The 11,799-nt window shown below is 53.4% G+C and overlaps 1 protein-coding gene across 1 annotated transcript in view; it reads right to left on the bottom strand.

Moving 5' to 3' along the window:
• Nucleotides 1-269: 269 nt before the first annotated feature.
• The window catches only part of C2 (complement C2), a 40,806-nt gene continuing 29,276 nt past the window's right edge, over nucleotides 270-11,799 (bottom strand). Inside the window, exons 4-19 of the mRNA XM_037519430.2 lie at nucleotides 11,077-11,262; nucleotides 8,153-8,326; nucleotides 7,978-8,076; nucleotides 7,656-7,786; nucleotides 7,097-7,235; nucleotides 6,388-6,528; nucleotides 4,903-4,992; nucleotides 2,411-2,551; nucleotides 2,196-2,290; nucleotides 2,001-2,112; nucleotides 1,718-1,883; nucleotides 1,534-1,610; nucleotides 1,360-1,451; nucleotides 1,046-1,172; nucleotides 847-896; nucleotides 270-711 (exon numbers count right to left, since the gene is read on the bottom strand). Of these exons, the coding sequence (XP_037375327.1) occupies nucleotides 538-711; nucleotides 847-896; nucleotides 1,046-1,172; nucleotides 1,360-1,451; nucleotides 1,534-1,610; nucleotides 1,718-1,883; nucleotides 2,001-2,112; nucleotides 2,196-2,290; nucleotides 2,411-2,551; nucleotides 4,903-4,992; nucleotides 6,388-6,528; nucleotides 7,097-7,235; nucleotides 7,656-7,786; nucleotides 7,978-8,076; nucleotides 8,153-8,326; nucleotides 11,077-11,262 (1,994 nt within the window). The 3' untranslated portion in view covers nucleotides 270-537. The remainder of the gene's footprint in view (nucleotides 712-846; nucleotides 897-1,045; nucleotides 1,173-1,359; nucleotides 1,452-1,533; nucleotides 1,611-1,717; nucleotides 1,884-2,000; nucleotides 2,113-2,195; nucleotides 2,291-2,410; nucleotides 2,552-4,902; nucleotides 4,993-6,387; nucleotides 6,529-7,096; nucleotides 7,236-7,655; nucleotides 7,787-7,977; nucleotides 8,077-8,152; nucleotides 8,327-11,076; nucleotides 11,263-11,799) is intronic.

The raw sequence follows: 11,799 nt of genomic DNA, 5'->3' as shown, positions 1-11,799 counted from the left end.
GACAAGGAAACAAACTGCCTAAGTCTCCACCCTTTGCTGCCCAAAGTCCAGGACTCCCCTCCAGCACCTCCGCTCGGCCTCCCCTCCCCCACCGCCAGCGAGCCCTGACTGCCCCCTTAGAGACCAGAAATACAGTCCCAACTTGCTCCCCTGTTGACTCTTGCACAGAGCGGAGTCCAGCCTCTGTTTGTCCAGCAGGTCCCTGACCTGCCTTGCTGCAGTTCCTGGAATCATTCCGGCCTTCACCTCCCTCATGGCCAGTCCCCAGGCAGAGGCGCAGACAGATGTGGAAGTCATTGATTTTATTAATTTCATAACTGGGAAATTCCCCGTCAGAGTGAGAGTGGAGGAAGGCCAGGGGTGCTGACAGGACCTCTGGGGATTCCCCAGGTTGGAGGTGCTGCTCCCCAGAGGCGGAGGCGGGATTCACTCAGAGCTAGGAGCCAGCATGGGTTGAGAGGCCTGAGGGGAGAAATTCTCAGGCAGAGGAGGCGGCTGGCAGATACCAGCAGGACCGCAAAGGGCCAGTGGCCACCCTCAGAGAGGCAAAAAGTTGAGGACACCTTCCAGGTTCTTCCTCAGCCAGGGCTGCAAGCGGAAGAGGTTGATGTGGAAATCTCGCGGGGGCGGGATTCTGTTCGCAGGTGCCCTCTTGCGGGAGTTGGGAGAGGATTCGCAGGGGTTGTAGAGACCCCAGCTTATCAGGCCCACCTGCACGAAGGAGCAGATGGGATAGGAGGCAGCCGCAGCCCAGCTCCCAGCCCCAACCTCTCTGGCTCCTTCAAAGGCCTCGCTTCTTCCCCTAAGATCCTGTAACTCCAGTCCTTTGAGCTTTACCCTTCTCACCTGAAAAAACCGGAATCTCCGCTCAAGGAAAACTGCTCCCCCAGATTCTCCTGCCAGGAAGGAGAGAGATAGGAGACAGTGTTACCCCCACTGGCCTCCTCCCTGCCATCATGGCAGTGCCCTTCCGCCCCATGTCCTGGCCTCTGGGCATAGGCACACCCGTGGCTTTCACGGGATTTTTAGGGGCTGGGGGTCTCACCCTGGCAGGGATTGTCATCGTTCTGAGTCCCACTGCATAGGAACTGGTCTGTCACCACCTCTGTGACATCTGTCAAGCCAGGGAATGAGGTTTGGTCTTGGGAGACGGCCTTGATACAGTTCGCCCTCTGCAATGGGGGTGGAGCAGAAGAGAGGGATGCAATGAGCTGACCCAGCGACACCCAGCAGGCCAGCTAGGCCGGGGAGGACAGGTGTCTCGGGGTCAGATGAAGAAAGCAGCTGGAGCAAGAGCAAGAGTCATTCCCACAGGGGAAGCCCACCACCCACTCCCCAGCACCTCAAGCCGAGCCTCACCTCTGTCCCTGTCTTGAGGTTAATATTCAGTCTGCTCCCATCCAAGGCCACAAAATGAGCAGGAATGCTCAGTTGGTTCAGAAGTTCACTCTCTGCAGTCAAGGAGAGGGGGTGTTGGTGCTGTTCCCCCAGACTCCCACCCCAGCTCTTGCCCCAGTTCCTCATGGCCCTCACCATGGTTTCGGCAGGAGCTTCCTGGGGGTCTCCGCAGAGCCAGATTGGCCTCCACAGTGCAGGGGAGGCAGATGGGCCTGGGAAGAAGGCAAGGGTCACACAGGCCTGACCTGGGTATCCCCTTCTCTGGGACCTCCCAGAGCACTCTCCCCAGGAGGGCGCCCTCCTATCGCAGGCCCCGCACCTGGCATGGGTAGACATCTTTACTTTCTGAGTCAGCTTCAGCAGGGCAATGTCATCACCATAAAACTCCAGTATTCCCTGATTTTTTTTGGCACGAGCATTGAACTCCTGGGAGATCACTGCCTTCTCAATTTGGAATTCTTTGCCCCTCTGGGAGTTAGGGTCCCCTGGGAACAATATGGTGAATTAGACTGGACCAGGGCTCCTGAGGGGACCAGAAGCCAGGGGCAAGGGGTGAAAACTCCGGCCGTGGGGCCAGAAACCTGGCGTGGGCCCTGCCTTACCCACGTTGACCCTCCACAGGGACTGGTTATCAGCAGAGTTGAAGCAGTGGGCCGCTGTCAGAACCCACTGGTCCGAGATGAGGGAGCCCCGGCAGGTTGCCTTGCTCTTGGGCTGCAGGGGAACAGGTGATCTTCAGGGACCGCCCATGGCAGCTCTCACCCCTGGGATCCAAGCCCCATCCCTCCTCCTGGTACCTTAATAGTGACATGCCAGGGTGCCCTCTCCTGATCAGAGGCATTGGCTGACATGTTCCCCACCCCACAGATGGTGTCTGTGAGCTTGGAGACATCTGTGGGTGTGAGGAGCAGATGGGGAAGGACGTGGGTGAGGGGTAGGGTGCGCAGGCCAGCCTGGGCCCTGCTGGGTCCTCACCACCCAGCCCACTCCAGGGAGGACACAGCGGACTCACCCAGCATGTGCTCGAACACCTGGTGCAGAGCGTCTGCATCCTGCAGGATGAAGGCATGCCTCTCGCCATCCTTCTTGGACCCCAGATCATTCAGTTCTTTCCAGTCCACATCTATCTTGCCCACCCCAATGGCATAGATGTCTATGAGGAAAAAGAAACCACCAGACGCGTGACTGAGGGCCTGCCGCAGGACAAGCTATAATTTGGAATCCATCCCATCCTACAAAGTGAACCCCTACCCCTGCTACCTCATTTCCTACCATTACACTATTCACTCTCTTCTAGTCACACAGCAATTTGAAGTCAAATTTGCAGACACTGTCCCACCTCAGGCCCATTGCACAAGGTGAACCTCTCTGCCTGATTTCCTCCTCCCCCAGACTGTTCACCTGATTCACTTTCTTACATTTTTAAGTCAACTCAAATGTCACTGTCTCGACAAGGCCTTCCCTGGCCTCCCTATTAAAACAGCATGCCCTGGGACTCCCTGGTGACGCAGGGGTTAAAGTCTCAGCACTATCAAGCTATTGCCAGCCATTGCGACATGAGTTTGATCCCCTGCCAGGGAGCTAGACTACATGGCATGGTAGACATCTCCTGTCTCACCAGCTGCTCCCCTCAGTGGTGCATTTCAGTAAATACGCCAGTTCTGCTTCCCACTTTTGTCTCTGGTGAATCCTCTCACCCCCCGCACCTCTGGTCTGCACCCCAGTTCTTGTATGCATAAATAAATCTTTGAAACAAACAAACCGCATGCCCAGCCATGGTCATCAGTCCCTGCTTCACCTGTGCCTGAGCACGCATCGCTGCCCACCGCTCTATGCACATTTCTTATGCACCTGGTTTAGCCAATGACTGACACCCTTATGAGAAGGGGAAATTTGTGCACAAACACAGAGAGAATACCATGAAAAGCAGAGAGAAAGCCGGTGATGTGAGAACAGAGGTGCTTGGGTTATCCTGCTACAAACCAGAGTGTAGGGGGCCACCGAAGGCTAGAAGCAGCAGGGAAGTCTCTTCCCTAGAGCCTCCAGCGGGTGTCTGGCCCTGCCATAACCAGAAACATGTGCAGAAGAAAAATGTGTCTCTGTTGTCCTAAGCCATCCATGTTTATGTAAGTTATTGTGTTATCCTTAGCCAACCAGCGCACTGCCCCTTCCGGATGACACCCCCATGCCAGCAGGCATTTCGGTTTTTTATTTCACAGTCGAATCCTTGGCTCTATGTCTGGCCCAGGAGAGGTTCTCAGTAAGAACTATGAAATGGCTAAATGGATAAAAAGAATTCATGAGTGTAGAATGGAGGCAAAACCAGATTGGGTCTTCTTCCATAAAATGTAGGTTCTGGGAGGGGAGGCCGGAACCATCTCTCCCCACTGGAGAAACTGGGCCCACACAACTCCCAGGCAAGCGTGGGTAACAGTCAGAATCGTCCAGGGTGGCCAAGAGAGTCCAGTCTTCTCCCACTCCTTGGCCGCCTCAGGGCCCGTTTTTGCTCCCCGAGGGCCCTGTGTTGTGTGAAGCGAGAAGACACTCAGCTAGACTTGAGGAAAGTCTTCCCACAGGAAGCCATCCAGTGGGCAGTCATGCCTCATGAGCTCTCTTTGCACCATTTCCCTTCAGTTTCTGTTTCTTTTTCCTGAAGTGTTTTTCAGCATTTAATCCTGGCCCGGTGCTGGTAAGGAATTAAGGAGTTTGGCTTTTGTTTTCCTTAGGTCAGAGTTGTAAAGAGGACAACAGGGGAAAGTGAAACTTGGAAACTCACAAACACCTGGCTTCCCTTGGACTTCTATTGAAATTCTCTTCTAGTCAAAGATCAGCACAGGGGGCAGGGACCCAGTGGCCTAGGGTGACGGATAATGGGTGCTGTGTGTGGGTGTGGTGTGGTGACTTACAGCTGAGGAGGTGTGAACCTATTCCCCTGAATTATATCTAGTGTTGTTAACAGAATAAAAAGTAAATAAAAAGACTTTCCCTTATAAAAATAAAAAGTTGAGTGCAACCCTTGTTTAGTCTGCACCTGAGGACTTGTGCCTTTCTGCAGCTGGCCCAGCTCCAGTTAGACACCTGTGCTGCTGAAAGAGGAAGTGCCAGGGACGGTCCCCAGGAGCAAGCTGGGCCTCTTCTTCCTGAAGAGGTTCATGAACCTGAGGGGTTGGAGACTGCGGATGAGGACAATGAGGAGGAGGCTGACTTTGACTTTCTCTGCACCAGGCAATATCTGAGCACTGGCCCATTCAGCCGGGAGGGGAGTCCTAGTGCCATTCCTCTCTGACAAATGGAACTGCCCAAGCCCACAGCCCGTGGAAGATGAGGCCAAGGTCTCACTCATGGGCAACAGTTTGACACTGCTGCCTTCACACAGAATGACGCAGCGGGGGCGGAGCGGGGGGGGGGGGCATCTGGATAGGAAGAAAGATGCTGGAGCCCATGGCTGAGGATCTTGTGCCCCCCTGCAGGGATGGCATGCAGGAGCATGGGGCAGAGGCTCACCTAGATAGTCTTCCCTGTTCTGGTGGATGTTCAAGATCTCTTTGATGTTGTCGACAGCCAGCTTGGGAGAGCCACCCATGTTGGACTTTCCTAGGACAGGAGAGAATTATTCATCTGGGTGGATGTGTCAGGCTCCCACAGCCTGCAGCAGGGGAAGACACACCCTGGCCCCCCACCCCTGCTTCCTACTCAACTTTAAAGATATGTTTTTTACTGAAATTCTCTACAATCCAAGCACTGGGCCACGAGTCTCAGATTCTTTATCTTATTTAACTCTCATAAAGCCCCAGGAAGTATGGGTGCCTTCATTTTTTTAAATTTTTTTAAAGATTTATTTATTCATGCCTACAAGAACTGGGGTACAGGCCAGAGGCGCGGGAGGGTGAGAGGATTCACTAGAGACAGAGCTGGGAACAGAGCAGGCAGACTGATGAAACACACTGCTGAGGGGAGCAGCAAGTGAGACAGGAGAGGTCTGCTGTGCCATGTGGGTAGCCCCCCGGCTGGGCAGGATCAAACCCGTGCTGCAGAGGCTGCAGACAGCTTCGCAGCGCTGCGCTCAACCACCTGCACCACCAGGGAGGCCCTGCCCTCATTTGATAGACAAGAAAACTTAGTTCTGGAGGGATTATGAATTTGGGGGCGGAAATCAAGTGATAACTGACAGAGCCCAGATCCACTCCACAGGCCACCTTCTTGCAACATCATTGCTTGGGATCCGTGCCTCCCCATCCAGCTCACCCTAGGGCACGGCTCAGGTGATGACAACCACCACCATTTATCATCACAAAGCAGCAGCTCCTGCCCACTTGTGTCCATGCAGGAGTCTCTCTTTCCTTGTTCCCCTTTCCTTAATAAACTTGTGTGCTGGATGAATGGGAATGCTGAATTCTTTTTCAGAGGACCCAATCCTTGCCCCCAAATATATACACATATAATCACAAAGCACGTCCATGAAAATCTGTGGGGAGTGAAGGGAAACTGCCATTATCATCATTCTTGTTATTGGCACTTCTGTCATTGTCATCAGTACTGTTTCCACTCTAGAAAAGGAGTCTGTGGGCCTCCTTGGTGGCTTAAGGGGCTAAGTCTCAGCACTATGAAGCTATCCGCAGCCACTGCAGCATGAGTTTGATCCCAGGCCAGGGAGCTTCCCACATGGCGCAGCAGACCTCTCCTGTCTCGCCCGCTGCTCCCCTCAGCAGTGTATTTCAGTGGATCCACCTGTTCTGCTCCCCACTGTCTCTGGTGAATCCTCTCACCCATCCTCCTCCCACACCTCCGGCCTACACCCCAGCTCTTGTTTGCATTAATAAATAAGATAAATCGGAAGGAAGGAAGGAAGGGAGGGAGGGAGGGAAGGAGGGAGGGAGGGAGGGAAGGATCTGAGACCCAAAGTGGCAAAAGGAGAAAGAGGAGGCAGGTTCCTCTGTGTCCCTGTTCCTTCCACTCTGCCAGACTCACTGCAGAGACCATGATACCCACCATCGGTCAGGAGGATGATGGCATGTCGGATTTCCCGCCAGGCCGCTGTGGTCATGCCAAGGCGGTCCATTTGGTTATTCATCATGAGAAAGACAGCGTTCAGGGCCTCGTAAATGTTGGTCCCGGTTCCATTTTCATGGTCTGGAATATGCAAAGGAGAAAGGGTCTCTTAGGAACTCCATACTTAACCACTTGGGAGAAAGAAGTCGCTATTTCCCGCCACCATTGGAAGTGCATCTATCAACTGGTTTGACAAACTCAGATCTTCACTATCCAGGCAAAGATTTGGTATCACTGCCCATTCCAACATTAGAAGACTTTCCTCATAGAAATGCTCATTGCATAGCCCCCCTCAAGGCCACTCAAATCCCAAGATTCAAAAATGGGGTTTTTGAAGAACTTGGGGTGTTTGGGCTATCCTACCACCCCAGGAAGTTTTATAACGACATGAGGAGACTCATTTTGAGCCCATGTGGTTGGGGCCCCAGGAAGCTTGGTCTGTGGAATGTGCAGATGAGTGGGACATTAGAAAAAGCCACAAGTAGGTGGCAACTGTGACACCACCCCCCAACCCTTGCCTGACTTGGAGCCACCTCCACCTGGGACTTGACTGCCACCCAGGGACCTCACTTTCTCTCTAACTTATCCAGAATCCATCAGCAGGCAGGAAGCACTCGCCCCACCTCCCTTTGTCTGATGACAACCATACCTTTATAGTCGACGTTCTCCAGACTATAGAGCACTTCGGTCTCATCCTGGGATTTGCCTTGCAGGACAGATATGATGACTTTGGGTCTTGATGCAAAGGTGATAATGGCGACACTAACATTGATCTCAAAGCTGAAGAGCTGTGCAGGGCACGTGAAAAGCAGTGTGAGGGCCCCGAAACCAAAGGGGAGATGGTAACAGAGCAAGAAAAGGGCCCTGGAGGAGGAAGAGAGCAGGACCAAGACCCACTCAGTGGGTGATTCTGTGTACCCCTCTGTGAAGATCACTGTTCTAGATGAATTCTTAGCAGGATCTAGGCCTTGTTCATCTTGGTCACCCAACATAGTCCCTGACACACAGTAGGTGCCATTGTGGTGTTTTGGGAATGAAAATTAAGACCTTATAAATTGAATCTGTGATTCCTGGCTGGCATGCATATAATCTGGAAAGACTTCCTGGAGGAGGTGGGCTGTCTGTGGGATTCTAAGGAAAGGAAGGCAAGAGAGAAAGACAGAAGCCACAGGAGGGCTTCTTCTGCATGCAAGCTCCTATGTCCTGACCCTGTCCACCATGAGGTAGGCGCTGTCCTTGAAGATGTGAAAGTCTTTCGCCACGCTCTGAGAGGCATCCAGGAGCAGATAGAGGTTCAGGTGACCGGAGCGCTGGATTTGGATTTTGCGACCCAGATTTTCTGGGAGAAATGCGGAAGGGTTGGATTCAGATCACCAACTCCTACCCGCTCTCTTGCCAAGGGGGCTGGTCAGGCCTCCCACCCTCCCTTTCTGTCAGTGCAGCCCTACAGGAGCCCATCTAGGCTCCCAGGTGCCCATCCACTGCTCCAGCCCAGGCCCAGTACCTGCTGCCTCTGCCTCAAGCACTCACCGTCCTTCTTCTGGGTGGGATTGGTAACTCCAAGCAGGTGAGAGAAGGAGGTACCCAGGGCAGGGGCCACATCCTCAGGAAAGTCATAAGAGTAGGGCTCTGTGGAGAGTCGGGGATCAGCCGGGGCCAGGGGTGGGGTGCCCAATGTCTTGGGAGGTTCAGGGTGGCTACTCACGGCGGCAGATGGGCTCCGTTCCACTCCAGACCCCGTTACTCTGGCACTCCCGCTCCGCAGACCCGGTCAGCACCAAGTTCGAGGAGCAGCGGTAGCTGACCTTGTCCCCGAGGCCAAAGCGGGACCCTGTGCGCACCGCGCCCACTGAAATGCCTGGGTTGGGGCAATGGCCGGCTGGGAGCAAACAAAGGAAGGAGGTGAGCAGGGACCTGGTCCTGGGCTTCTGGGCCCTGCTCACCCACCCTCTTCCTCTACACTTCCCCTTTCCAGCCCCACAGAGCTCTGTGGGTCCCTTGGCCTTGCCATTAGGAGACTCCTCAGCTGTGCTTTCCAGTGATGGAGGTGGAAAACCTTCAGAAGGGCAAAATGTTTACAACTCAGCACCCACAGTTGTGAGCTAAAGTGCCCCCACCCCATGGGGCCTCCCTGGTGGTGCAGGGGTTAAGACGCAACCTATGAAGCTATCTGCAGCCACTGCAGCACGAGTTCGATCCCTGGCCAGGGAGCTACCCACATGGTGCAGCAGACCTCTCCTATCTCGCCTGCTGCTCCCCTCAGCAGTATATTTCAGTCAGTCGACCTGTTCTGCACCCTGCTCTGTCTCTGGTGAATCCTCTTACCCCCCACACCTCTGGCCTGTACCCCAGTTCTTGTATGCATAAATAAATCTTCAAAAAAATAAAAATAAAAAAAAATAAAGTGTCCCCATCCCAATGCAAGTGCTCAGCCTATTCCCACTCCAGGGCCCAGGGAGCCCCCATATCCACAGAGAACATTCCACTTCACACCACTGGGCTAAAACTGAAAATGGGTAACTAAGTATCACAGAGGATGGGGGACAACTGGAGCTCTGCTACAGGCTGGAGGGTCAATCGGGGAAACTGCCGGCCAGCCTCTGCTCAGACTCATCACACGCCAGCCTGTGTCCCATAATTCTGCCCCAGATAACACGCTGAAGGAAACAATGCAAGTGCACTCTGAGGTCACGTCCAGCACACTTCTAGAGGTGTACTCAGCCAGAAACTGGAAACAATCCACATGCCCTTCATTCAAATAATGGGACTGCACTGCGCTAAAAGCTAACAAAGTGCCATACACAGGGCAACAGGGATCAATCTCACAGAATATAGAGTAAAGGACGCCAGGTGCAAACGAGCCCATTCCGTATGATTCCATCTGTACGAGGTGTAACAACCTGTGAAACTCATCTACAGAGACAGAAGGCAGGGGAGGTCTCGTCCTCTTCTGCACACGTCTGTCATGGGGGTGGATATAAGTGTCAAAGATCATCAGGCTGAATACTTATGATTTAGGCATTTTACTGTAGGTAGATTATGCTTTGATTTTCAAATAAATTAGACTTGTATTTGAATAAATGGCTATCTGGCAGAGTTAATTACATTATTGTAGTTAGTCCCATTATTTGATATATGGCTGGGCCATGGGTGAGGCATGACTCTGCCATCTTTCAGATTCTGTCTTCTGTGGTAGGTGCTCAGAATCGTGATGCAGGAAGCTCCCCAAACCCACAGACCAGGTGGCTCCTGGGGACCCCTTCGGTCAGGCGGAGCCTCTCACCACTCCCAGGGGCATTAACAATTGTGACAAAAGTACATTTGGGGCCTCCCTGGTGGCGCAAGGGGTTAAAACACAACCTATGAAGCTATCCACAGCTGCTGCAGCATGAGATCAATTCCTGGTCAGGGAAGTGACCCATATGGCACAGCAGACCTCTCCTGTCTCTCCCGCTGCTCCCCTCAGCAGTGTATTTCAGTCAGTCTGCCCATTCTGCTCCCCACTCTGTCGCTGGTGAATCCTTTCACCCCGCCCCCAAACCTCTGGCCTATACCCCGGTTCTTGTATGCATAAATAAATAAATCTTTTAAAAAAGAAAAGAAAAGAAGTACATTTGATGTTTATCAGATCCCAGGGGCTGGTCTAGATAATCACTAATATGAACTTTTTTTTTAAATATCAGATTTTTTAAAAATATTTATTTATTGGGCCTCCCCGGTGGCGCAGCGGTTGAGCGCTGGGTTGCGAAGCTGCCCGCAGCCTCTGCTGTTCCGGTTCGATCCCCAGCTGCTCCGCGGCCACCAGAGGAGGGTCCCACATGGCACGCAGACCTCTCCTGCTGCCCGCTGCTCCCCTCAGCAGTGTACTTCGGTCCTTCTGCCTGCTCTGCTCCCCGCTCTGGCTCTGGTGAATTCTCTCACCCTCCCGCGCTTCTGACTATACTCAGTGCTTGTATAAATAAATAAATAAATCTAAAAAAAAAAATCTTTAAAAAAAAAAATATTTATTTATTTATACAAGAACTGGGGTACACGAGAGATGTGGGGGTGGGGAGAGAATTCACCAGAGCCAGAGTGAGGAACAGAACAGGCAGAATGACGAAGTACACTGCTGAGGTGAGCAGCAGGTGGCAGGAGTGGTCTATGCACCTTGTGGGACCCTCGCCGGCGGCCAGGGATAGAACCAGCGCTGCAGAGGCTGCGGGCAGCTTCGCAGCCCAGTGCCCAACCACTGCGCCACCAGGAGAGGCCCAATAATATCAACTTAATCCACATGGCAACCCGATACGATCCATCGGCACCCTTACTGTCCCCACTTTACATATGTGAAAGTTGAGGCATGAAGAGGCTATGTAACCTGCCCTAAGGCTGTCAATGTCAGAGCCAGTCTCAGACCCCAAACAAGCTCCAGAGGCAAGGCACGGAGCACAGCACTCCATCTCCCCCAGCAGATCTCTGCAGCAGCCCGGGAGGGGGGTGGGGGCCTGATTTGCTTTGAGGCATTTGGAAAAGTGTGTGGGGACAGTGTGGGGATCTTCATGCTGGACCTGAAACTGAGCACCAGCTTCCTCTGGCTAGACTTCAGGGGGACCAGGGAGACCCCCACACCGTACCAGGCAGGACACTCACCGCCATTGTCACACACGGCCGTCTCCCCGTCCCACATGCCGTTGGGGCGACATTGCCGGACCGGCGAGCCCCGCAGTGAGAAGCCGTCCTCACAATGGAAACTCAGGTTGCCCCCCACAGGGTGAGACCCCAGCCGTGGGGTGTACATGCCATTCTCAAAGGTAACAGGGGCTGGACAGCGAACTTCTGGAGGGAGACAGGGGGTGGGAACAGGGATGCGTGGGTACACCTGGCTGGGCAGCAGGTGGGGACGCTCAGCTTGCAGGCGCCAGGATCCCCGGCTGTTCAAAAAATCAGGCTAATGCACGCAAAATTGCTGCTTTTGGCAACTGGCTGAATACTGGCAATTTCACGCAGCAGTCAACTTAAGAGGCTGATAAATAGTCACTTCTATCAGCCCCTTGAGGCCGCCCAGCCCCTCCCCTGAGGTGCACAGATGTCCCATCAGTGGGGAACCGAAGGGGTAACACCTGGGACAACAGAGGATTCCAGGACCATCCAGCATTCATTCTGAGTGGTCAGTACCATGTGGTCAATTGTTAAGTTTTAAATATCCCTCTGGTCGTGCAACCCCACAATCTCCATCCAGCCTGCCTCTTCTCCGTGCTACGGGCAATCGACATTTTCTCACTATTCTGGAAATCAGCTTTGCCATCCCTCCCCCACCATCTAGTCACGCTAAGCCCCACACTGAGCGACCCCTAAATGAAGAGCTGGGTGGTT

The sequence above is a fragment of the Talpa occidentalis genome, unplaced genomic scaffold (assembly GCF_014898055.3).
Source record: "Talpa occidentalis isolate TD23 unplaced genomic scaffold, MPIMG_talOcc4v2.1 talOcc4.2, whole genome shotgun sequence".
NCBI lineage: Eukaryota > Metazoa > Chordata > Mammalia > Eulipotyphla > Talpidae > Talpa > Talpa occidentalis.
Note: the sequence above shows the minus strand (reverse complement) of the source record. Positions and strands in the feature narration are given on the sequence as shown.